Below are 26,874 nucleotides of genomic sequence, written 5' to 3' on the forward strand. Positions count from 1 at the left end.
AAGAAAAGAAAAGAAAAGAAAAGAAAAGAAAAGAAAAGAAAAGAAAAAAGAAAAGAAAAGAGAAAAGAAAAGAAAGAAAGAGAGAAAGAAAGAAAGAAAAAGAAAGGAGAGAGAAGAGAGGACTCAAGTGCACACAATGCTATCTGTCATCCCTGTTCTGTTAATATATCTCTGCCTGCACTGAAAAAAACTAACTGAACTTTAAGAATAAAGAACATATATGAACTTGACATTGCATATAAATAACATTGGAGGGATGTCTAAATAACTGTTTCCCACATCAGAAATTTGCCTTCTTTTTTAATCTTAACTGTTCAAAAACACTGACTTAAAATAAACTGCAACCATACCTTTCATGGAATAAGAAATCCTTTCGGAGTTTTTCAGTCCATTTCTAGGCAGCAGCAAAAGCAATGAAACACACAGCTAGCAGGGATCCTGTTCTGTGAATCTTGATCTTTAAAAGAAACAAGAGAGCTAAGCAAGACACAACCTTTCAACTGGGGCAGCATTTGCAACTCTCTTTGAATAACTCCTCAACTTTTGCAAACTGGAAAACAGTTCCGTTCAGCATCATCCCCGCAGCTGGCTTCCATGTGACGTCAGTGCACGGAGGATGGTTTTAAAGCCATCTCTTCCAACCCCCAGCTTTGTAACTTTATATCTCCTCATATTTTGTGTAAACAACTCCAACTCCAGGACATTTTTAGGTTTTATAGTGCAGTTCAGTCTTTAAAGCTTGCCAAAGCAGCTAGTGTTAATATTAAAGCTATGACAATAGGCAATTTTAGGTTTTTTTTACTGTTGTCCATGTCCAGGAAGATTTTTTGCTGTCTTCCAGACCCAGTTTTCAGGGTTACATTTTTTAGTACAATCATTTTGAGCTTTGCAACTTGATCCTCCTTAACTGCTTTGTAAAGGGAGTTTTGTTTAAAGCAGTGGTTTTGTTGGTTAACGGCTATCTTAAAGAGCTAAAAGCAAAGCACTCCTCCCTAAAATCTTTTTTTGTAGTCTAAATATGCTCTCACTTATGAAATGCAGAATTATTGAGTACTGTGTAATCCTACTGTCTTGCATTCTGGGAATGGTAGTAACGGTTTCTTTGGGATATACCCAAATATTCCTGATACTTTATAATATTTCTGGATCAGATTCTACAGTCTGCTAAGACACTTTGTGTCTCAGCAAAGCAAAGCACTTGAAACTGAATGAAGAATCTCCCTTGAGCAGGGAAACTCATCTTTGGCACAAGGCTGGTGAAGAAGGTCCAGAAACACCTTGGGCTGGATATAAATCCCTGGGAGTGTCCATAGCAAGTGTTGGCATGGGACAAGGGAAGGGAGTGTGACTAAAGCAATCCAGCAAGTGAAAGTCCACAGGAGAACCTGAAGCCAGAGCAGCAAAATTTAGCTGCTCCCCCTGCTGAGCCGCCGGGAGGAGGAGCCCAGCTCGCTCCTCAGGTCCCTGCCCACCATGGTAACTCTCCTGTTACCTGGGTTAAACTGCTCTCATTTGGCCCCCGGAGAGAGACCCCGGGGAGGAGCTTCACACACACTGCCCCGCTGGGTACTGGTGCTTGGGTGTGTCTGCAGACAGCTACTGAGACTGGCAGCAAATGCATCTCTCAGGGAATATTTTGCCCCACATGAGCCTGGAGGAGGGCCACAAAATACTTGATATGGGCAGCATAAAACTGACCAAATCCTGCTGTCAGACAGATGTCTTGGAATGCCCTAAGCAGGAATATATTTTTGTGGACAGTGCAGCTGATGACAAGAGGATCAGTGAGACAAAGGGCACAGTATGAAGATTCACACATCCTTTGCTTAGTCAGCACTCTCCTCTTTGGAAGTGTAAGTTTTTATCTGGTAAAATCCATTATAAATCCACGCACAGTATAAAGATTTTAACTCTGGGCGCATTTTATAGTAAATACCAAACCAGGTTTCAGGAAAAACACATTTTTTCTCCTTATATGGTCTAGCTGTAAGTCTCAGCGAATACATTAATTGGGTGCTATTCTGCTCCCATGTAACCTAAATAATGGGGCTATTTGTGAAAATTGTAAAGATTATCAAAAAATTGAACAAATAAGCCCCAAGTACACGACTGAATGTTCCTGAAGAAAATACCCAGACTCTAAAGTCTGAGGATTTAAATCTAAAGAGACAGTATGACTTTCTTTTGTGAGGTTAGGTCTCAAGTGCCAGCTGACATGGCTGGGAGTGAAGCTGGAGTGCCTGGGAGCAGAACTGAGCCCACAGCTGGGGGCCAGCCATCACAGCACTGCCTCCTCCCTGAAGCCAGCACAGCTGCACTACTGCACATGAAGGCAGATTCTTAAGACATGTTTTTTTACTCTTATGCATCAACATAGGCTATTATTCTTGTGTCTTTAATATTGCTAACTCCATGCCCCTCATCTTGCTACATGGGCTCTTTGAAGTAAAATCAGTAAAAATAAATAAAACAATGGACTAAATCCCAGGCTTAAGTTCTCAGTCAGGCAAAAGTGTACATTTCTGTCAGTGTGAGGAATTAGAAATGTGTGAGACTGAGGGGCTCATTAGGAGACAAGCACTGGACCCACCTCATAGGTCAAAGTGACATGTTAAATTCATCCTAATATGGAAAAGGTGAGACAAAGAAAACATGAAGTGAGTTGTAAAAACATGGGATTATTGTCCTATATACCCTTAAGGGTAGCAGTAGAGACTTCTGCTTTTGAGGATAAGAAATTATTCAACAGAGACTGTCCCTACTGTCTGTCCTCCAGCATCAGCAGATGAAGCAGAAAATGTGGCTTTCTGGCCTCTGGCACAGGTAAAATAAGCAGGAAGACTACTGCAGGCTTATTACATCCAACATATTCCTTCCACAGGAAAAGCAAAATTTGTCCATATGTGGTGCCAGCTCTGCTTTATCAAAAAAAGGTGAAAGGGCATTTTAAACAAGACCTCTGCTAAATTTCTCTTCATTATGCAAGACTGGAGACAATGCAGCATGAGTTTCAGCATGGGCTGATCATAATCTGATCATATACTCAGGGCAGTGGCTAATAAAATGTACTCAGGACCACTTCAGGACATCTTCAGGTCTGCTGCACCAGCTTGGTTATGGCACCCCCATTTTGCTGTGGCCACAAAAGCTAGTGACAAGAAGGAAGAAGAGCACTGTTGCCACTTCAGTCAACCCAACCTCAACATTAGATTCCTGAATGATGTACACCTTGATAATCCTGGTATACACACCTTGGGAGTGGATATATACAACAGGGAAAGGGAAGAAGGGAATACAAACTCTGTCTCGTCTTACTGTTGTGTGCTTCTGCAATAAGCTATAACTCAGTGGAGAAACAGAGCCAACAAATTGTTATGTCATGTCGCTGCTTCAAGGTTACATTGGAAATCGGTGGCAGATACTTCAGATGTTTACTTTAAATAGAGCCACCGTAATTTTCCCCATAGGCAACTGCATGTGTAATGGCAAAAGTTGGGTTTGAATATCACTTCCCCTGGCATTAAATCAGAGACAGAAATGTAAGCCAATGGGAACTACGTCCCTGATACTGATGCCTTTAGAAGTCTCCTACTCACCTATCAGATTCTGGGGTGATTAAGGAGAAGGGCATGTAATACCCTGAAGCTCTGCTTGTTTTCATAAACAACTCCCGAAGTTCATGTGCAGTTCATCTCTTTTTATAACACATATCTAGACAGCCATGTTTTTGGCAATTTTCTATTTTCCAACTGCCAGGCATATTTCTGCACCATAGCACCTGCTCTCTTCTAGTTTTGATTCTGAAGCACTGGTGACATGTGTCAGCAGACACTTATTCTATCTCTAAACTGGAGCTTCAGGCATGGATATTTTTAGTTGAAAGAAATATCTCTGAGCCTGGAGAAAATGGTCATTTTAACATAATGGGAATTTTTCAGTAGCAGTAAAAGAAAATATTTGTAAAGGGATTTTTTCAGGGCACTCGGAGCCAGCTCTAAATAGGAAACAAATTTAATTGAATTTTTCTGGTTGTATTAAAAGAAAAAAATTGCACCTATTCCCTAAATTACATAAAAATTCATTGGAGATAGTGCCAATTTCCACAAGTATAAAGATATTATAGTTAGATCTACTGAAGCAAGATCTTTTCCTTTTGAAAGAATACGGAATAAGTCCCCTGGGAACACAGGAAACAAAATTTAACACTTCAGGGAAGTGCTAAATTAAGGCAATCTCATGTTTCAAAGTCAATGATTTTTTTTTTCCCTGGAACATTAATATTTCACCAGAATATTCCAAAATGGGAACTGTGAACCTGCTAAGTGAGATTTGAACTGATAGGCAACCTGGCATATCCAGCTCCTTGCCAAAGGCAAGCAAAATCTATATTCCTCTCACCTATTTCTCTTCAGAACCCCAAGCCATGCAGCAGGCAGAATCAGTGAATCAGCAGTGTTCTGTCTGCCTGTGCCCTGCCTGACTCCAATGCAGTCCTGCTAGAGGATGCTGATATATTCAACTGCATTTGCCCACTCACCTGTGAGAGGGTCTTTGCCCACCAGGCCAGTAACCGAGTGGGGAGAATCTGCTGCCTTTCTTGGCAAGTATAATTACTGCATTTCATAACACCAAGTCATTTCAATTTAGCAAGACATAGAACACTTATTTCTTTGGCTAGATCTTATCTTCTGGCTATGGATAAATGTCCATACTCACTCTATTAGCTTTCTCAGCATCTTTTCAACTTGCGCAATATCTGGGGTGAAACACATCAGCAACTCCAATCACTCTCTTCAAGCTGAATGCAAAAGGACGAGAAAAATACTTCTCATTTCTCACGGAGATTTCTCTGTTTGTGGGGCTCCTCACCATTCTCCTTGCCCATGAGAGATTCAAAGATTGTGGGGAGCTTCTAAAATGACTTTGTACGTTTTGGTGTGCTTTAATTTCAGATTGCAGCCTGTGCAATAGCTTCCTAAATGTCCCAAAACGTCTCAGCTTTGATTTTGCTTTGTTGATGCTTGATGGAAAGCTCCAGCTTTTGTGCAAGAAAAAACACTGTGAGAAATCAATGGGGTTGTAATTGCCAGTGCTGTGCAGAGATTATCTCCACCTCTCATCTCAGTAGTTCATTCTTACCTTTTCTGATTTCTGAGAAAGAAACAAATCTTTCCCAACTACTTTCCAAGATTTATTCAATGTATGAATTCAGTGTATTACTACTTTAGAGTATTACTGTTACTGATACACTCTCTGTAAATACACTCTCTGTACTCATTTTTATTACACACAATACCAAGAAAGGTATAAACAAGTGTGGGTTAAAATCTAGAAGCCCAGAACTTTAGATCTTAGATTTAAGTATGACTTTTTCTCTCTTACGGGAACTGAGTCAGTAACATTTAAGAAAATCCAAATGCTTGTTTTTTCCTCCACAGGAGATACTAAAGCAGAAAGAAACTGAAGTTAGTCTTGTGCTAAGATCTGGTATGACAAGTTTAAGCCTCAAATTATTGTATTTTTAATGTCCAAATTGCAAATCCACAGGGGAAAAAACCCCGGTATTTCCAGCAGTTGCTGAAAAACAAAAGGCCTTTTCCAGTTATGGAAATTCACTGTGAATTATGGCTTGATCATATCTTGCCATAATAGTTTCTAATTTGTGGAACTTAGCTTTTAGGTAACTGCATAAATTAAAGCATCTTAGAAATGCTTCAGAGTTACTTTGGGCCTGACTTTATCCTTAACTGAGAAACCAGTCAAAGCTATCTATTAATCTCACATATATTGGTTATAATTTCCTTTAGACATCTCAGTAACTATAAAATAGATAATGATGACAACATCCCCTGGTAGGAATAAGTATTTGGATTAAATCAAGGAGTTGGGTGATTTAGCTGATCAAGGTTACTGCACTTGCAGAGTATGTTCAGGGAAAGCTAGACAAATGAGAAAAATACAGCATTTTAAAATAATGAATATTTTTACTATTTTTTCATTCTCATTAAAAAAATCTTGTTGCCCCATCTCTTGCTGCTCTCTGAGGATTTTCCCTCAAAATGGTGTCTCAACTATTGCAGATAGCAGAGCACAACACAGGCATGGAAATGAACTGTTCACACTGGGGAATGAATTAAGTGAACAGAGAGCTAGCATGATAAACCAAAAGGAATCCTTACTGCCAGCTAGAGAAACAGCTGCTTTATTTATTACCACTCTTATTATTCAACATGGCAACTGCAGAAAAAAAGTGTCATTAGTACACATACTTGTTCACCTTTGGAGAATTCATATTTGTGGGACTCAGTGGTTTCAACACGGGTTGAATAAAAGAGAAAAGTGAGCTCCATCGGGCGTTTCAGATGAGATTTTCATAGTGGGAGATCTACTGCTTGTAGGAACTGCCTATGTCAGTGTGAAAGAAAGAAATGAGTCTACTGTACTCTTACTTCTGCCTCTCATAGGCAAGAAAGAAACATACAGTGACTATGGGTGCACACCTATGTACACAAGCTTCCCTCACTGTGGTCACTGGCTAGTGATGGCATGGTTAGACAGGGGTCACTCAGCAAACCAAGAGTTACCGTGTCCGTTCAAAACTCGTGCTGAAACCTGGGGAGAGAATGGAGAGCCATGGTGGCTGGGAAATGTCACCTGACAAACTCCATGTCAGCCAAGGTGACTTACACCACTCCCATCAGTTCAAGTCAGACTGTAGCATGGCCACTTTTCTAGAGCACAGAGAATGCAGCCAGCCTATATCTCTCAGCAGACTCCTCAACTACTCTGGTAGCTTCTCCTCAGGCATCTCATTCTCAGAGGCTCCAGCTCCTAGCCACAGTTCCAGATATAGTGCTCTATATACCAACCAGTTTGATTTTGCCCCCTTTGTGGTGCCTAATCCACATAATACAGTGCTGAAAAACATTAACATCACAATTACGCAAAATATATGTACAAGCTCTGACACCAAACTGCAGAATACACACAGAACGTGGCTTTACTATTCATATATGGCTGGAATACAAATTCTTTTTCTAGGAGTGGGAAGAGGAAAGTAACAGAGTCCTCACACCCACTCTGCATATTTCTGTTTTGTTTCTGATTTGGTGCAAATTAATGCATATTAAATTGGTTCCAGTCCTCAGGAAATTTTTAGTCAAAAATTATAAAACCAGACAAAGTGAAAAATTCCATTTTCTGTTTGCTTACCTGGAATACCATGGTGAGCAGGTTTCCTATTCAACTGGCTGACTTTTTGGTATGTTTTTTGCAGGTTTTTTGGTTTGGCTTTGGTTTCAGCAAACAAGTAGTCTTCAGTGTTTTTATAGCAGTGGCTATTACAGAAACTATGTCTCTTGCACTTCTTATCTTGGAGGGTGGACAAAATAAACAAACTGAAAATAACACTACAATGAACAGTAAATGATGAATGACTTACAATACAAAAAACAGTGTAAAAAGGAAGACAAGTTTAAATATTGTTGTGTATGAAAGGGATGAAAATAATACAAGGATGAGAATAAGTAAAATGATAGGCTGGAACATCTGGGAAAGTAAATACAAAGACAAAGAGAACAGTCAATTAATGGAATAGCAAGTCCAAAGTTTCAACAAAATAAATAGTGAATCAGACTATGCTTGTGGAGGGACCAAGTGCCCATCTCCCATTTACTTCAGTAGGAGTTCTGCATGGTCAAGCCCTGAAAAGTCCAATTGTTAAATGTTCATTTGTTGTTATTTGTTTAGAGAAAATACTAATTAGTTTGTTTTACATTTGTGTAAGTCCATGCAGTACTCTGCCTTTAAGCTAATGGGAGCTCTACAAGCTCAGAACTACTGCTAGATCAGAAAGTGTGCATGCTAAATGCCGTCTCTGTTTGATTTCATGCAATACATGTATAGTAATTGATTAGCTTTAAACTCACTGCGTCTGTGACTTTCTGATACAAGGAAACAAAAGACTAATTAGTCAGCATAGGAATAAGAATAGCTTTCAGCTTCACCTGGCAACTACTTCGACTGTAAACTAGCAAGATAGCACACAGTAAATTAACACAGCAAGAGACTTACAAAACATTGGATAACTTCATTAGCAATAACAAGATACGCCAACTATAGGATTGCATGATAAGATAAGGGTAGGTAATTTTCATTTTTCATGGCAAAAGATCTTGAGTCAGCAAGGAGTTTGCTCCCCAAAACCTCTCTGAAATAATTCTGCACGGAAACAAACCACAACAAAGATGCTTGTTACTGCTGCATGCAAGCAGTGACTAACAGGCCTTCAACAAGATGCTATCTGTTATAGCAATTACAATATTCACATTACTGTGTGGCTCTGGGACTCCATAAAGTAGATTTGCATGGTTTCTTTTTATGTGGTTTGCCACATTCTCCACGATTTTTGAAATTTAATATTTCCTCCTGTTTAAAATTAATAGAATTTTCCTTTTATTCATTTAATAGGAACCCAACCACTAAGAAAACAATCATGTCCATTTATGAATCATATTCATATGTGCCAGAAATACTGTTTGCACTGCCTTTTGTGGCAATGAAGGCCCAACTCTGTCAAATGCAATTGCAAAGCCAGAAAGGAGTGTTCTACCTCCTAGAGCATAATTTTAATTTCCAGGACACCAGACTTATTCACTGTTCACAAACAACCCTATTGGTAGAATATGTTTTCATATGGCCAAATGAGGATTTTAAATAAGGTAAGAAACAGTGACTTTTGTGCACTGCCTAGAATAAAGAATTTTCTTTTTGTGCCATATATCGAATTTGAGGTTTAATTTGCTTGGCAGAGCCTTTTTACCTGTAGGCCGTAATAAGTAAAAGTCTACCTGACTCACTGACAAAGGTTCATCTGCACTTCGATCGTCCGAAGACTTTGGAACTTCGAGTCTGTCGATGAAAGCCTGGAGCTCTTTCCTGAAGGCCTTCATCTGCGCATTGATCCGGTACAGAAGCTCGTGCTCGCGTATTCTGCTGCCATCGTCTTCCTCGTCCATCAGTCCAAAGAGGTCCCCATTAGCTACATAAATCCTCGCCTCTGTGATGATGGTGCTCGTGTCAGAAATTAAGCGATCTATTGTCTTGCCCAGCCGCTCCGCTTCAGAGCGAATGTCCTTCATCTGCTGCCTGTCAGTGAAGCTTTTCTGCCACCCCGATGGCGTTGGATAAAAAGACCTTGTGGGCGTCAGGCACCGAATGTTGCGCACCTCTTCGGAGTCACTTTCCCCACCAATGGGACCTTCCCTTTTGCGGTGAGGGGGGCGGGAATCGTCGTCGCTCTCCTTTTTTCCTGCATCGCTTTCTGCATCACTGTCCCTAGGGCTGCCACGGATACCAAGATGAGAGGCCAAGTCGTAGCGCTGCATGTTGGACATCAAGACTCTGTTCTCATACTGGAGCTGCATGACTTTGCCACTCAGCTCATTGATCTGCATTCGTGCAGCTTTTAGCTCCTCCTGTAACGCTTCTGTCTTGGCATTGTCATGGTGCCTAGAGCTCTCATGAGCCCCAGACTTGTACTTGTATTTGTTGAGCTCAGCTGTTATGCGCTTGTTTTGTTCTTCTAAATCAGCTACATTTCTCCTCAGCAATTCTGTTTCATCTTCTACTAGCTGCAAATGCTGTCGTAATTCTGACAGGGATTCACTCTGCTCTCCCAGGAGTGGGTTAGTGGTCCCTGAGAAATCATCTCCTCTTAAATCATCAAGCTCTGCTTTCAGTCCTCTATTTTCTACTTCTAGTTCCACTATTTTCCTCCCTAGAATGTTAGCTTCCTCCTCCACAAGCCTTAATCGAAGCTTGAGTTCAGCTTCTCTTGTGGTAGGCGGCCCACCCGCTTCACCTTTTGGCAAGGGACTGTCCAAATCCCCATAAAATGATCTGTATTTCTGCAGCTCATGTTCAAATCTGTCTTTCTCTTTATCAATTTTAGCCATTTTTTTCCTCATCAAGGCTGCTTCTTCTTTGACAAACTGTAGCTGGCATTTCAGGTCTTCATTGTCATCCTTAGGAAAAAAAAGCAGCATTGGAAGAAACTTAAAGTCAAACAGGAGACCTCCAGTGGATTGCCTTAACTTACAAGATTAACAACCACAGGTACATGGCTTTAGATACTAAGATATTTTCCTGCAATACTTTTTCACTGATCAATAAATTAAAAAGAGGGGAAAATACTATTTTACTTGTGACTAAAATTTGCACAGTCCCCAGAAATACCTGGGGGAGTCAGGTACAAGGGGGGACTTGTGAAAACCCTTATATTTTCTACGCTTGCAGCATTATCAGACTTTACAGTGTTCAAAAATCCTGAAGTCAGCACACATAGAGCCTATAAATCTTGTTTCACTGGTGCTGCCATTTACTTTGCCTAAAAGACAGAGTAGATGAAAGCTGCTGTGTTCTGTTGCAGCACCAAGTGTGTTTAGGTGGTCCTTGAGATTAGTGGTGTCTGACTGCAGATCTGGGGTAAGAGCTCTTCCATTTCACAGCATACAGGAAAACAAAGGGTAAAGCAAAAAGCAAGCCAAGTGCAAATATGTAAACCATGTACCCCATTTCCATAGTTCCCTGAAGTCTCCACATAAGAATCGAAGCTACAGTTACTGCAACATACCTCTGTTGGTGTCTGCTGTGACTTTTTTTCTGATTTTGGTAGGTCTTTGCTTCCTCTCCTCTTCAGTGATTGCTGCAATTACAACAACAGGACATGCACTGAATTTTTCTAAATGTATACTAAAGAGATACATAATTTATATATCATTAATTTTAAAATATAGCAAATCAAATGCAACTATAAAGGAATTTTTGAGAAACCAAATACAGAGGGAAGATGCCATCGCCCAAAAATAAAACGGCAGTGGCACACAAACAAGGTTTTAGTTTAATCAGTCTGTTACCTTTTTTACTCAACACATTTTAAGGCTAGTGCATTATGAATGTTTAACACATGATGAGAGCGGTAGGAAAGCAGGTATCCTAAGTGGTAATTTACAGATAGGAAAACTGAGACAAGCAGTGAAATCCAGCTTGCCCATTTGTTATTAACCCTGGTGGGGCCAAGGCACTTTAGAAAAGCCTTAGTCTTAGACTTTGTGATAGGACAGCTACACAAAACAGTGCCACTGAGATCTGTCAGCTGAGTCCAGTGTACATGTACAAGCACACCTTTCTCTGTGTCCCACCTTCAGGCTTCAAGCTTGCAGTGTACTGCGGTCACACCTCCCTAAGAGTACACTGTAGACAAACACACATAGTCCCTAGGTTTGTTCTGTTTTCAGAACATAATTCTAGTAAATGCCATTTAAAACTGCTTGGACTACAAAGTTCTAGTGAGAAACAAATCATATCAGCTCAAGAACAGAAACACACAAAACACAAACACAGGTCTGCACCGCCATATGAGCGGGATTCTTTGGTGTCCTCTCATCTGCTCTGTCGCCCAAGAGTAGGAAAGAAACTCCTGCTTTCAGAGCAGGATGCACTGGGAATGAAGCCTGCTAGTGTATCCAGCAAAGATCTTGTAGCTGCTGACTGCAGAAACTTCGTTAGTGGAAAAGCAGCAGCAGTGGAAAACAACCGCCGCCATCCCACTGGCAACACTCAATACTGATCATCAAGAAAACAGCCAGAGAGAAGTAAGTGAATGAGAGAATATGTTAATACATAACAGCCCACTTGCAACTGTTCCCAGTTTTTATGTTCCCCAGGTAAACTGTAGGCCCCAAGGCAGGACAGTGATATAACCAACACCATCTCCCTCTGACACTGTGCTCTAGTAGAAAGATCCTTCGAGAAACACACATTTCCCTGCACCAGCTGGGGGAGAATCCAGCTCTATCTCAAAGCCATCCAGTTCCACAGACTGGGAACTAAAATAAGCTCATAATCCTCAAGAAACAGAGTACAGAGGGTGGGTATGCTGTACATAACAATCCTGTGCACCATTCTCCTGCTGGTATGAATAATTCTCTTTCTCCTGCAGATCAACTCCATTAAAAATTCCTACACTCATGGACTGCTCATTTAAAAGAAAAAGTTAATGCCATAGAAACACTCACATGTAAATGTGAGCAACCACAAGAGATGACTTTTCATGAGGTTTTCTGCTTAAATTTACCACTGAATTAAGCAAGAATTAAAAAATATTATGTCAGATTCAGAATCAGAACTAAAATTCAATGAAGTGTACATCAAGAATCAGAATTCAAATTTTTATGTTTCTTTCAGATATATTGAATGCTCTCAGTACACCAAACAATAAAACAAATCAAAGATCATAGCTGGATAGCTGTAAAACACAGGCTTCTAATGGAATCCAGAAAAGACATGAAAATAATTAACTCAGTTTTCCCTTTAAGTATAAACCCAAAAACTTTGGGATCCAGTCTACAAACAAAATGGTTCTTTTCCAGAGTCACCCACCAGTTACCCTGTTGTAGAAATGGTACATTTATTTTTGGAAGGGTTGTTTGTTTGTTTTTCTTTTAGAATTGGCAAGTTTATAAAGCCTTAAACTTTCAAAGGAGTAGGTTCCTCCTCTGTATTACCATTAATTATACCACTATGCATCACCATTTTGAAAAAACTCTTTTCAAATCAGTTTGCACTACAAACTTTTCCTTGCCCCATATTCATGCAAATATCACCCACTGATAATAATAATATTAAATAAATAAATAAACTTATTTATTTAATAATAGCTATAGTTAAACTATATTTCTTCTTATCACCTAAATGCCTTTTGTTCACCCTGCTGAGCTCAGCATCCTCCAGAAATAATGAAGTTCTGGAATGCTGAGCTGAAACCTCTTGTACTTTTCAGAAGATAAGAGATATAAGAAAAAGTACTTTTCTACGTTTGATGTGAAACAAAAAACCCTGTTTTTCTCCTTTCTTACTCGATTTTTTTTGGGTGTTCCTTTTAGTAGTCAGGATAGCAACATTCTAATTACAACAGTAGTTGTGGCTATGTAATGATTAGGCACTACTTTCTATTCTACTCTACTTGAATTACAACCAACCCTCCAGAGCTTGTATTATTCACCAACAAAATCTCAGCATTTAGCAAAAAATTTATAGCAGAAAGCAATGAAGAACACGCACAATTCAATTAGCAGGATGATTTGGGTAAGTAGATTAGGCCCAGCTGGAATTCGTATGATCTCTTTTCATATGAAAAACACCATGAGACAATTTCTGATCACTAGAGGTTAAGACCTCACACCTCTCAGCTGACAGACAGTATCTTCACAGTCACAGTGTCCCACAACATCATGTCAGGATGCTGAGGCAATATCACCAAAGAATGACACATATCAAGAAGTATATTCTGCTATAAATATTAAATTTTTGCTATAAATACTTAATTTTTGAGCATTTCTTCCAGGTGTGCATTTCACAATTTACAGTGGCTACGCTTTTTATCCTTTCTCTCAAGCCTTGTACCACTGCACTCTTCCAGTTCAATTTTCAACATGAAAAAATTTATTGCTGCTAATGAAATAAGTGACGAAATTCATCACAGCAAAATGGAAAAAGGAAAAAAATGTTCAAACTAACATATGGCAGAAACAAAAAATAGCAACTCAAATTCTCGCATGCAAATCTTCATTCTAACCCTGAGACTGGACACTACTAAAATTGTCAGCACATTGCTTGTCACTAAAAGCCATCTCTGCTGTTTTCTCAACTGCAGCAAAAAATCTTCCCCTCATATGCTAGAATTGGTTTTGAGAGTTTGTTGTGAAGGACAGTTTGTGGGCTCAGATAATTTTTTTTCCATATAATTTAAAAAATCCTATTCAGAAGTGTCCACAGCCTAGATAAGCCTGCAAATAATGTTTGTATTAGATGCAAACCAGATCACATGCAAAGGGCAATTCTGTTGTGGTGCTCAGCACCATCAGTTCTCCAGTGACCTTCACTGGAGTTTATCCAATGTCTTGCTGGAGATGCTAAGCACTTCTCAAGATGGCATAATCATTCTCTTGCCAGCCCTAAATTGCAAGCCAAATGTGCACTCCTGACATCACCTGTCATGCTCAGTGCTTCTCAGGTGGAAAGAGACCTGAAATCTAGTCTGAGAATAACACAATAGAGAGATAATTGCATCACACTCCACTGAGGAGGAAAGCTATAAAATGAACTCAAGTTCTTCCTGCCTTATTCTAAGCTACAATAAATATCTCAGCAATTAATAAAGAATCCTTAAGCAAAACCTACCAAGATTTTTCAAGATTCTTAGGTTTGATTATTGCAAGTCTGATCTGGGAGTGTTACCTAAACATCACTGTAGGCAGCCATGGGAGGAATTCCTGACATATCAAGGGATTTATGCATGCACAGAGGCCCTGTAACAGCCTTTATGCCTCCTCACAGAACAGGGCAAAGGGTGTGCAGCTCCTTGAAGCTCCACAGCTACCAGGAACCTTCTCATCTGCACAAAATTGTGCTGTAATTGGCTATAGTTAGCTGACTCCCAACTGCTGTGACACATCTGCAGAGCTTTCAAAAATCAGAGTAAACCTAACACCGTCTTTACAGTCTCGAAAAGTCAATGAATATTGAACAATTTTTGGGCTGCAAAAACTTGACTCTGTGTGGCACAGAGGGACTATAAGCAGGCAAATGAAAATTTGCCATAAGCTTCTCTCTGCATTTTCCCTTTAATCAATATGGCTGGGTAAACCATGGAGCTGGATCAATTCAGACACAAGACAGTTTTTTTAGTTTCTTGCCGCTGGGTCTAATGTAGTAAAAACTAAATTGACACTATCCATGTTGGCAAATTGAAAATGTATATTCTCCCACAAAAAAAAAATCAGTTTTTAAAAAATATTTTCCTTATTCTGCAACTCTTATAAGCGCAATTTGCCAGCAAGTAGCTCAAGACTGTGGCTTTGTCTCTCATTGGCACACATACATAGAATGGTACAATACTTTACTCCTTCCACCACCACTCAAGAGCAGGAGGAGTCTTGAGTATTTCTGTATTCTACTTGCTTGCAAAATTAAGTCAGGAATAAAAAATCAGAGGATAACTGAGATGCAAAAATCGGAACCTACCTGTACACAAAGCAAACACTAAGCATGTCCCTATTAGCTGTACCAATACTCTCTTTCTATTAAAACTGGTATATTTCAAAACACTGCTGAGGAGCAATACAAAATGAAAACAATCTTTACTACTCCACTAGAGAGAGAAAAATTGTTCTCATGTAGTTTAATGACTTCATATTGTAGAATAGAAAAGAGGAGCTGCCCTCCAATATTTGTATTATTTCATTTGCATTTATTTAGGAGTTATTTCAGTTATCACTTTCAGATCTTTTGCAATTATTCATTTGCCAATTAAATGAGGAAAAAGAATATAAAAGAAGGGAAAAATATATGCAACATTTGCACTTTACAACCTTTTGCAATTTGAATCAAAATCACATTGCTAGAGCATATTATAGTAACTCCATGGTGTAACTAGGCAAAAGCATTCTTTGCAGTGCATAAATGAAACAGCATATTTATGCTTCTACTACATTTCCTTCCTTCTTTTCTTTATTCAAAACAGTGACAGAAGATGAAAGCTGCCTTTCCAAAGCTCTCATTATGTCCTGGTCAAATAGCTGGCCAAACTGAAAGCTTGCTTTCTGTGATTACACACTCCTTCATCCACCAGGATACCATGAAATAGTGAAAGCAATTTCCCCAATGAGGAAGATGTCTTCTACCATTTGAACCTTTCAAAACATGGAAGACCTAGACACGTTTAGTTCCCTAATGCTATCCAACTAGGCTTTGTTATAGAAGCAGAAATCACAGTCACACTTGGCTCCCTACTCCTGAAATGCAAAAGAAAATCTCAGAAGACCATGAATATTTTGAAGTGCAAGTGCAGGAATAAGGTATTTTACTGCATAGTGATGATAGTTAAACTTCTCCTAGGGCTTTCTAAGTTGGTGTTTATTTGCCAGCTCAGCTACTTGTCTGTTCTGAGAGAAGAGATTCAGTCTTTCTGTCAAGGTTTGCACAATGCCTAGTACAATGTACTGCTCCAACCTTTATCTGGGACTGACAGCATGACAGACAGCACGTCAACATAGCTAAAACCACTACCACATAACAGTAGCAATAATCACAGGCACGGACATGCATACGGCAATTATGAATTAAATACATATGAGATTTCATCAAATGTAAAGCACTTTTTCTCACACCTAGTACCACATGTAGAGTTTTTCAGTCTTATTAGAAGGATATCTCAGAAGACATTCCAAATAGATTTTCACGAGAACGGGAAAGTGCCAACAACCAGATTAGGTTCATTGCCTTGGTTACACAAATGCACATATATTAACCAAAGTGTAGTTACAATATCCCAACAAAAAAGGTTTGTGTCAAAATGAAAAGTAATGAGAAGGAAGGTAAGAATGATTCTGCACATAGTGCACACCTCTACACTGCTCATTGGAAATGTATAGAGAAGCCAGTTCTGCAAAGCTGTGGGCTGATCACACGTGTCTATTTGTGTTCATGCTCATTTGATACTAAAGAGTTGCATTAGATGCACAGACAACACTTAGAGTCCCTCACCTGGATTCACAGGGTGGGACAGCATCAAACACAGGCACATCCACATGCATCTGTAGAGACACAGCAGAGAAAGGAGCTTTGAAGCTCACCCTCTGAGACTGTGCACTTCTGACAACTTCCAATTATGGGAACATCTCACCAAAACATCAGATATTTTGGTTCATTTGAAAAGATGCAAAAATTGGAGATGAACTCAGATAGGAAAAATTCTGAAATCCTCATCTGGTCTTGAAGCCTGAGCAGTGAGCAGAAGATTTTCTGTTAACAGGGGAAAGAAATTCAGCTATCACATGTCAGCAATCACTACTGTGTCCCCTGACTATAAGAAAGGATCTTCTGTTACTCTTGATCTCTTCTTTTGCCTGTGTTTACTTGGGGAAGTTCTTCTGTAAAGCTTGCTCTTTGTAAACTGGCTGAAAAATATTTTCTGTAATACAAGATATGGGGAAGTTTCAAAGGTACTTGGAAAGTTTGGTTAATGAAAACGAAGCAGTTTCAATGGAGTGCTCTGAAGTTATACCAGTGTGATCCCGCCACTATTTAGATACTTTTTGATGAGCAGCTCAAGTAAAGAAGGTGCCCCAGAAAAATAGACCATGGAGGCTAGAAGCTGAAATGGAGGGAAGATGTTTTAGCAGTTTGGACATCCCCACACCTACTCTTCTCACTCTGGTACCAGTCTGATCTGACATTAGCTAAGCCTGCATCCAATACTTTTCCTGGTATTTTAACAGTGCAAAGATGAAGATGAGGGGAGGGAGGATATTGCAGCCCTGGCTAGAGCAGAGTGTCCAGCTGCTTCACTAACTTCAAGAAGCTTGTGAGACCAGTGACTTGAGCCCCATGTCCTGTCCTCCTAAATAATGACTCTTCCCCCTAACTGAAACTTGCTCATGTTCTCATGGGAAATGCTTATTCCCAGCAAGGGGAGGGGCTGTAGTTCTTAGGCTGACTTAAAACCTTAACTTAGAGGTTGACTTAAAATTATTATTTAAATGTTCCCTTTGCTAGAAATGTGAAAATCTCATTCTGAAAAGAAGCTTAACAGTCTTCAGCTCATTATAAATATTTGATCACTGGAATGTATTTTTAATTAGCTATCATGAACAAATATTTGACTCTTCAGCATTTATTATAAATGCCACTGAACCAGCAAATCACCTGCAAATTAATACCACAGCAACCGTAATGGGGTTATGCAAGAATCAATTCTAGGTCCTACTCTAATTAACATTTTTTCTTGCTAACTGGAAAGAAGACCCATAAAATAACATTGGATAAAGACTGCAGATAGGGTAAAGGTTGGAGAAACACCAAGTATTGAAAAGGATGGTCATTGATACAAACCTTTGTGCAATCAAATAATATATGTTGTAATATGACTAAATATGAAGATACAGATGTAAGAACAAGGGGTAAAAACCATGCTACGACAATAGGAGCACTGCCTAGAGGAAAGAGAAGATCTCTTGAAAAGCCACATCTCTGAAAAAAACCTGCAGGGTCATAGACAATAATCAGCTGAAATAATATCAAGGTGTAATTTTGTGACTAAAGGGTTTATTAACATAGGCTGTAGGTATTAAAACTGAGGTTCACTGTGCAATAACTAGAAAGCATGTGCCTCTCCACAGAATCAAACCAGCCTCAGGCAAGTGGGAAGATTCAGTTCCAAGTAGTGACTACCTTTCTCCTTTGAGGGAGGTCAAATTCCTTATGTAGGTTAAATGCTTAATTTTTACATGGCTAAATGAGAGCAATCCTAAGCATGAAGATTTTAAAAAAGGAAAAAAAACAAACACCAAAGCATCGATGCTGGACTCTTGAATTTAGCAAGGCAGAAAGAAAGTATGTTTCTTGCCTGGTAACTAACTTTCAGCAAACTTTCAGATGAGAAGGGAGGTGCAAATTTTTACTGTTACTGGGACAGTTTAGGAAGAGCTGTGGGAGGCTGTTCTAAGCTGTCAATTTTTAGCATGGACCAGTACCCTTTTCTGAAAAGTAGGCACCAGTTTGAATAAAATAGCTGGGGTATTTTATGACCTGCATTATTCAGAAGATCAGACTCGTTTATTATATAAGATAGCTCTGTCCTCATAATTTTTGAACACATGAAACTTCACCAAAATTGGGGAGCTGAGCAACAATACTTCTAGAAGCACACCACAAGAAAAAGAAACCTTTGATTGTATCCATATGTATCAGCAAGGCAATATTCCAGTTCAAAAGTCTTTCTGGAGGACTGTTACTGGTGCTTCTAATTAATCATTTAATCAAATATTTAAACTGCTAGCATTTGTAAACTTAAAGTAATTGAGACCAGCCTGTAATACAGAAGACTGCTGGTGATCAGGGCAGTTGGATGTCATGATCAGTCATGCTTTGCAGGGATGTAGAATCCTCACATTACGGACAGCACTGATGGAAACAGATGCATGGCAAATACCTTCTAAGTGCAAGTACTCATCTGTGACCTAAGCAAAGGGCTTTGCTGTTATCCTAACCTGGATTCATTGCTAAGCTAGCCAAAGCCAATTAAAACAATCATGCAACCAGGATCAGGCAAAGCAAAACAGAGTTGATATCTGCAGGTTTTATTCTACACATCTTGATATACTCAGCTGTTAATACTAGCAATGGGGGGAAAGAGGGGAAATCATATCAAAAAGTCTCAGCAAAAACAAACACTTCAGAAAAGCACACCTGCACATTTAAGAGGTCAATCCATTGCCCTTTACTTCAAAATAAGAAATGTAGTGCTTGGAACTCTTAGCTATGGAACATTATCAAAATCTGAACTTCCCAAATGCCAGGAGCTTGCATTTCTTGATGTTACGAACACTGAAGTAAGTGAAAAAAAACCCAAAACATCAAAAGCCTGATGCTCTTATTCCTGGTTACCATGGATTCCATATGATTCAGAAGAGCTGCTGAGGTGATCCCAGAACCCAGCACACCCTATAACTGGGTATTCTCCCTGTCAAGTGACATACAATACAGCAAATAGCTAAAAATGTGTGCAAATGAGAGGGTCTAAGAGAGGATGGGGTCTAAAAGAAGAGGGTCAAACACATCATTCTGCTCTCTGGAATGTCATATTCTTCCAGGGCAGCTCAGAGGTAAAGCACAACCAGCACACTGCCAGTTGATGTAGAATCAGCTGGCTGCCTTGAACAATGACACACAGAAGCCATTTGTTGGGCAGTGCTCCCCACCACTGCACTGTGTACAACACTTCCCTTGTTGCACTTAGCTCACCATGCATCGCTCCCGTAGTGCATGTGAGGTGTGTGTCTGATGCAGAGTTGAGTACTTTGCACACAGACACACACAGGTACAGCAGTATGGCACAGAACACAGGTAGAGGCACAAACCACTGCGCAATATCAGTGCCGCAGGGAAAATGCCCTGCTTGGTAGCATGTAGCTGCCTCAGATCTCCTCTTCACTCACTGTGTTTTGCCTCAGAAAAAGGCTGCTTGGACAAGCCCTGAGCTCCCCTGTTCAGCAGAAGTAACGTGGAAACCATTTCCTTTCTCCCTATCCAGAATTGACCTTTTCTAACCCTTGTATGCTCCACTGTATAATGGGAAAATAGATTCTGCTTGTTATTAACAAGAACAGATCAAAACACTTGAGGCTGAAAGAGACCTCTGTTATGACCGGCCCCCACAACCGGCCTCAGCAAAATGCCCTGGTGCCTCCACAAATGGGCAAATGTTTTGAGTCATTAATCATCAATAGTCCGGTCTCTCACAACCTCTGAAGACCTAGTCCAGTTCCCCCTGCTCAGAGCAGAGACAATGGAAGCAGGCTTCTGAGGGCCACGTCCTGTGCAGTCTTCAATTTCTCCAGAGATGGCAGTGAGTTCAGTGTTTGAGCACCTTCACAAAAAAGTTAGTTCTTGTCCTGTCACTGAATGCCACTGAAAAGAGTCTTCATTCCTTCTTCTTTACATCCTATCAGATATTTCGCAGAAACATAGATTTGGGGCCTCCCCAGACACCCTACCCACAGGCCCAGGAACCCCATTTTAGGTCAGCCTAAGCTTCAGGTCCTCTGTGACATGCAGTGAGTCTGTCTTTAGCTCACCACAGTTGCTCCTGTCACCAGTCATGGACTTCGGTGATACACATGTGGATTGGTGTTCCAGCTGAACCTTAGATCTGATTCATCACCTTCAACCCAGCTGATAATCTGGACTGCATAATCTTTCATTTTTAAGTGCACTGCAATCAAACACAAGTGACATTATAAAGCACTGGCAACAAAACATTAAGTTGGGTTGATTTTTAGGGGGGTTGAGTGAGGGCGAGGGCAGGGAGGAGGACGTGGGAAGATGGCTTTGAAGGAGAAGGACTAAGCCCTACCAAAAAGCCAGAGTAAAATACTACATCTTTTGTATCCTACCGTGTGCCATGAGGATACTAGTTAACAAACAGTATCACCTCTCCTTAGGAGCGACATACTACAGAAGCTATGCTTGCTTCACTCGGCTTTTCTGATTCTGGAAGTACTGGGTGATTTATGCCAGCCACCTAAAGTCTCAGAACCATCATTCTGAAAAAAATAATGAGCAATTACTATTGAATAGTAAATTTGGAAACTCCTGTGATAACTTTATTGTGTATATCTCTGCTGTCCATGTTCCATTTGAGGTCTTGTCAATTTGTTTCACCTGTTTTTACACCGGAAACCACACTGAGGTTACTCCCTGAGGGCCCGTGACATGTTTCAGAACAGCCATCTGTACTCTGACATGACAAGGTTCCCCTTCCTTACACTGACAGCTGAGTTCAGGCAAAATGCAGCATAGCACGTACCTCCCTGGTGCTACTTCCTATTTACTCTCCTAAAGCTAGGACAAACTACCTACAGCTGTGAGGCTCTGCCAAATTCCTGTCAGGAACACAGGTACCTGAAGGACTAATTGGGAAATTCCATGTGCAGAATAACTGAAAAATCTACCAGGCTACAGAGTTCTCTGCTGGTTTTTTAAACTGTAGGTTCGCTAGAACATCCAGAGAATGTAAAGACAGAAAACTGTTTCATGTGGGATTTCTGAAAAGCTCAGTTTAATACTATGAGAAAGATAACCCTGAAACCAGCAATGACCACATACACTGAACAATAACAGAACTATGGCAATTTTCCTTTCAATTTATAACCTGCTCATCTTTGACCTGTATCAGCACATTGCAAATACTCTGTTATTTCAGGTGTTTCTTTGAAGGGACAGGTGCACTTAAGCAGGACCAAATACAGTGGTATAAGGGACAGAAAGCATGTATAACTATCATTCATCAAAGCCTTGGTGGGACTTCCAGTAATATGATGACATTTGGTATACATTGATTCCATACAAAAATATGTATCTAGACCTCTTGTTCAGCACTTAGAAAATGTCTCTGTTCTGCCTCTATAAAGCCTTCCAAGTGATAGAAGGCAATTTTGCAAAGTCATATGGATTTCCTCTAAATCTAGAGAATCCTGGCCTACATCTATTTTCCCATTCATGTTTTTGTACCAGTAGAAAGATACCGAATTTGTCCTCTCTATCATGCAATCTCTTTCTTTTAGGCCTAAAGAAGTCATACATAAAGTCTTAAAAAAAAAAAAGAAAAAATTCCAGAGACCTGCCAAAAATGACAAAATGAGCAAAAATAAAATGTGAGCTGGAATTTGAAAAGCACAGTGTATTATTAAAAACAAACAAACAAAACAAAACCAAACAAAAAAACCCCAAATCAAACAAAAAACCAAACCAAACCAAAACCCTTAGTCAAAACAACAACAAAAGAACCAGAGTGGATTATATACCGTCTATGGATACTGCGAAAAGTAACATAATAGAACTATTTAAGAATCACCTAAACCAGGGAGCTCATTTTTACACTTTTAAGTGACCTTGTAACTTTTTCTTTCAATAGAGCAGTCAGGTTGGTACCCCTATGTCTAAATTACATATATAGATATTTGAATGTCCACTTGAGTAAAGCAATACTGAAATTGGGAAGTACAAAAATAAAAACTTTTTTCTGTGACTGGGGACCATTAAAGAGCCCTCTAATGTTGTATTTCCCAGACTTTCCTCCATTTGTTAATGTGGTATAATGTTTTGGCAGCCTTAGTGAAGTCAAAAGTGAGATTGCCTACTTCAGCAAAGAGATCTAAAATGCTTTCTTGCTCCTTTATATCTCAAGGAAGTCATACCCTAAAGTCTCTAGCAAGAGAAATACATCTTTTACAGCCTGCCTTACGGTGAGCTCATGCTCACAAACCATTTTCTCTGATAACCAGTTACCATCTACCACCTGATCCACAGTTCCCACCCTGTCCATTACCTCCACAGACAACTGGGCATGCCAGCTGCATTGGCTTTGTCACTGCTGGTGATTGTTCCTTGCCAAGTAATTCCCAGCCGTGGGAAATCACATGGCAGCAACAGACTGGACTTGCTGTTCTGCACCTTGTTTGTCATCTCATCTGGCTCCATACCAAGTCAGAGAACCTTTGCCTAGCTTTTACACTAGTAAATAAAATGGTCAGAGACTGTTCTCAGGACCTGATGCCAACTGGCACTTCACAATTCAGTCTCCTTTCAGCTACGATGACAATACAGCTAAACTTCCCTACAGCTTCCTTTCAAACAAGCAGGATCACATCCAATTGTCAATCAGTAACAAGCTCTGACCCAGGCGAGCCCCCAAATCATGCCCAAGCACTGAAGCAGTGGTAGCTGACCCAGGTCAAAACCATCTAAGGCACATGCTAGCAACTGCTCGTCAGTGTGTGGGCCCTTCCTTAGCCTGATTTACTTTACATATATCTTTTTTGACTGCTGGAAGCGATTCTGTAGCAAAGAATAACCTTGAAAAGAATGATCCAAGGAAAAAAAGCAGAAGGGTTTCAGGTGCCTGAGACCAGAATGCTGGGACTCATGTCCTTTCACTAAAACATAGTTTCTAGGTGTTTTGAAGCCCAGGTTTTATCTATGCTTCTGTTCTAGTTAGGTTTTTCTTAAGATGGTCATTAATTTTTTTTTCTTTAAAATACACCTTACTGCAAAGAGACTCTAGTTTTACCTGAAGACTATATGGATTATCAATTACTCCTTGGACAAGAGAACTTTCCAATCTAAAGCTGCTGCTATCTATCACAGAGATGAAAAAATAAAAGAAGATTCTGACACAAGGAAGGAACTCCCATGTCCCCATGAAATCAGAGCAGCAGCATTATGTTTACAGATTTGAAAGAATTGATCAAGACTTATTTCGTGATGGCTAAATTAATTTCTGTTTTAAACCTTTTCCAGATATACTCTTTTCACTACAGCTGCCACTCTTTCATTATTACTTCCCAATTAGCCACTCCTTTTACACATCCTTGGGAATTTTCAGACCATTCAATAGGAATTCACAAAGCAGCACACCAACTTCATGACTGAAAAATATCCCTTCCAGGTATCTTTACTCACAAAATCTCTTCACAGTAAGATATTTATGGAGCTTTATTCTTTTGAAATCATTCCCTATTTTTTACATATGTTTTGGAATATATTATTATTGACCATCAGGCTGTTTATACTCAATTTTGAGTAACTCTCTTGAAGCAAATGGCTCATGTGAATTGTTGATGGTGATACATAATTAAAATCCAGTTTTACGAAGTTTAAGCTGCTTCTCAAGTGCTTTTCCCTGTTTATGGTGTGATATTTTCAGAGATTTACTATGACATATTCTGCAACAGAGATTAATTTCTTTCTCCATTATGATTCTTTTCTCATATTCAAAGAACCAAACCAAAGCAAACTCTGTGTATCCCACTCCCTGTGAAATCATAGTGTGCTCTGAGCAAGTATGTCAGAATCACACCCTCACAGGTTATGAATAGCATCCCTGCTGAGTACTGTTTTTAAAGGAACAAAATATTTGGGCAGGATACCAAGGGTAACAGAATACAACACAAGCAAGTCTGACTGGGGGTTATGCATCTGCTGGGATGTGGTGCTTAGAAATCACTGAGCTGTGCTTGGAGGTAGAGGACTTTTTTTCTTTTTCCTGTACAAACTCAGGCAGACACTTGTTTCTCATCTCTTTTTTGAAAGTCTTCTAATTATCCTGTTGCTCTCTTCGTCAGAGCAAATGGAATTTTTGTGAGGTAACAAACTGAAATTCCAGATCACAGAAACCCTCTGCTTAAAGGGAGTGTTGGTAAAAGAGCTGCTGATCGACTTAGCATTGGGTACTCCAAAAAACATAGGAAGAAACCGGTCTTGTAAGAGCCCTATTAAATCCTCCCCTGCTGCCATCTGGTGCCAGGAGCAAGTAAATTACTGTAACTGTCCAAAGAGTTCCACTTACTGCACTGAGCCTGTGAGGATGAGCAGCTACAGCAGCCTCTCACCTCGCTCTGCTTAACCTTGCTCCCTCCATTACCAGCTGTTTGAAATGAGGCTCTAACTCTGAGGAAAACTGAAAATATGAGGTGCAATTATGGTGTGCTTGGGAGACAGTATCATGGAGGGACTTAAACTTTCCCTTTCAAACCAGAACAACCAAGTATCCATCTCCAGTGATTCATATGCATGGGCAACAAAGAGAAGCTAGAAATCCATGAACATCTGCACAGTTATGACCCCACTGGAATCACAGAGACCCGTCAGGATAGCTCACACGCCTGTAGTGCAGCAATGGATTGATGAAAACTCTAAAGGTGAGGAAGAAGGGTTGTGCCCTACACAAAAGAGCAGTTCAATTGCGTTTGGTGCTGTCCTGTGACAGGTGATGGGCCAGCTGTGAGCTATGGACAAGAATCAGAACAGCATCCTCTGGAGTGTCTTCTACTGCTCATCTGATGCACAAGGGGAAATAGATGAAGCATTTTTTAGACAACTAGCAGTCACATGATTTCTGCAATGGATTGAAGACAATTTTTGCCACAGGTGATTAATTAGTCAGCTGTGGCAATTACTTTGATGGACCTCTGGCAAACAGAATCACTGTTCAGAGGTTTGATGGTCAACGGTAGCCCTGGCAGCACTGACAGTGAGATGGTGACGTTTAAGGTCCTGAGAGAAGGGACCGAGAGAAGTACCAGGTGAGAAAGTTCTGAAAGCAACCAAAAATGTGATACTACTGTTGGACACAGCTGTCTTGCCTGTTGGAAATGCTGCAAACTGCCACTCTTTATGAGTCTCGTTTCCAGTTTCTTGCAACCTCATTACATTTTAAACATTGCAGATTTTCCACGCCAAGCAGCTGTCCTGGGATAAGTTACCAACACTGTTGATATTTTGGGAAATTTCAGCAAATTATTCAGCTCTTTTTAAGATGACAATGTTCTTGTTTGCTCATAGTAAGTTTTTCTAGCAACTGTTCTCTTGAGAAGTTCCAGTGTGTCTGTGTTCCAGAACATTTTTGTGTTTATATAGAATGTATACCTCATACTTTCCTAATTCATCAAAAGGATGACACAACCTTTTAGAAATTTCCCATTCCTATACATTACCAGGTAATTATTTATTGGAGGTTACCAGTTTGAATTGCTGAATATTCAGTATTTATAAATTACCTCACCATCTCCCACCACCAGCTATCAATCTGCACATTTTCTTCAGCTGACAGATTATGTTCCAACTCCAGGGCCAGGAGGCAAAGCCTAACTAGTCTTGCAACTGCTGTTCCATGAGGGTCTGGATAAAGCTGAAGCCAGGCATTAGAACCAGAAATGTTCCTTCAGGTGCTCAGAGTGATACAGTTGCTGTTTCCTAGCACAGGGAGTGATCCTCCACTGCTCTCAGTCCAATGCAAAAATGAAGAGCTACAGCTTAGAAACAAGGAAGGGAACAAACCAAGGAAGCTGACAGATTTGCATAAGGGGGTGAAGCAACCAGGGGAAAAGTAAAAATTTCACAGCAGATAGGAGCTGTAGCGTCAAATGGGGAAAATATATTTGAAGCAGGATAAGAGCAAAATAAACTAGAAAATTCTTGGAATCCAGAGAGGAGATTGGACACTCCTTAAGAGTTGGAAGGATGCAAGGAAGGAAGGAATTGTGGGAGAGAAGAACAAGATTGGGACTTAAAAACTAGAAGACAGCAAAACAACCACTACTATCAGACATAAAGAAGAAGACAAAGAAGAAGATGAAGAAGACGATAGAGAAAAAGAAGAAGACAAAGAAGAAGGGAAAAGGAAAAAGGAAAAAGGAAAAAGGAAAAAGGAAAAAGGAAAAAGGAAAAAGGAAAAAGGAAAAAGGAAAAAGGAAA

General features: G+C 39.9%; 1 protein-coding gene across 1 annotated transcript in view; it reads right to left on the bottom strand.

Moving 5' to 3' along the window:
* Nucleotides 1-379: 379 nt before the first annotated feature.
* Nucleotides 380-26,874, bottom strand: part of SOGA3 (SOGA family member 3) — a 44,288-nt gene continuing 17,793 nt past the window's right edge. Inside the window, exons 8-11 of the mRNA XM_042016655.1 lie at nucleotides 10,634-10,705; nucleotides 8,850-10,025; nucleotides 7,213-7,548; nucleotides 380-457 (exon numbers count right to left, since the gene is read on the bottom strand). Coding sequence (XP_041872589.1) covers nucleotides 7,438-7,548; nucleotides 8,850-10,025; nucleotides 10,634-10,705 — 1,359 coding nt within the window. The 3' untranslated portion in view covers nucleotides 380-457; nucleotides 7,213-7,437. The remainder of the gene's footprint in view (nucleotides 458-7,212; nucleotides 7,549-8,849; nucleotides 10,026-10,633; nucleotides 10,706-26,874) is intronic.

This window comes from Corvus kubaryi, unplaced genomic scaffold (assembly GCF_017639235.1).
Source record: "Corvus kubaryi isolate FWS band 111438036 unplaced genomic scaffold, C.kubaryi_AGA036_p1.0 split3-73, whole genome shotgun sequence".
In the NCBI taxonomy this organism is placed as follows: Eukaryota; Metazoa; Chordata; class Aves; order Passeriformes; family Corvidae; genus Corvus; species Corvus kubaryi.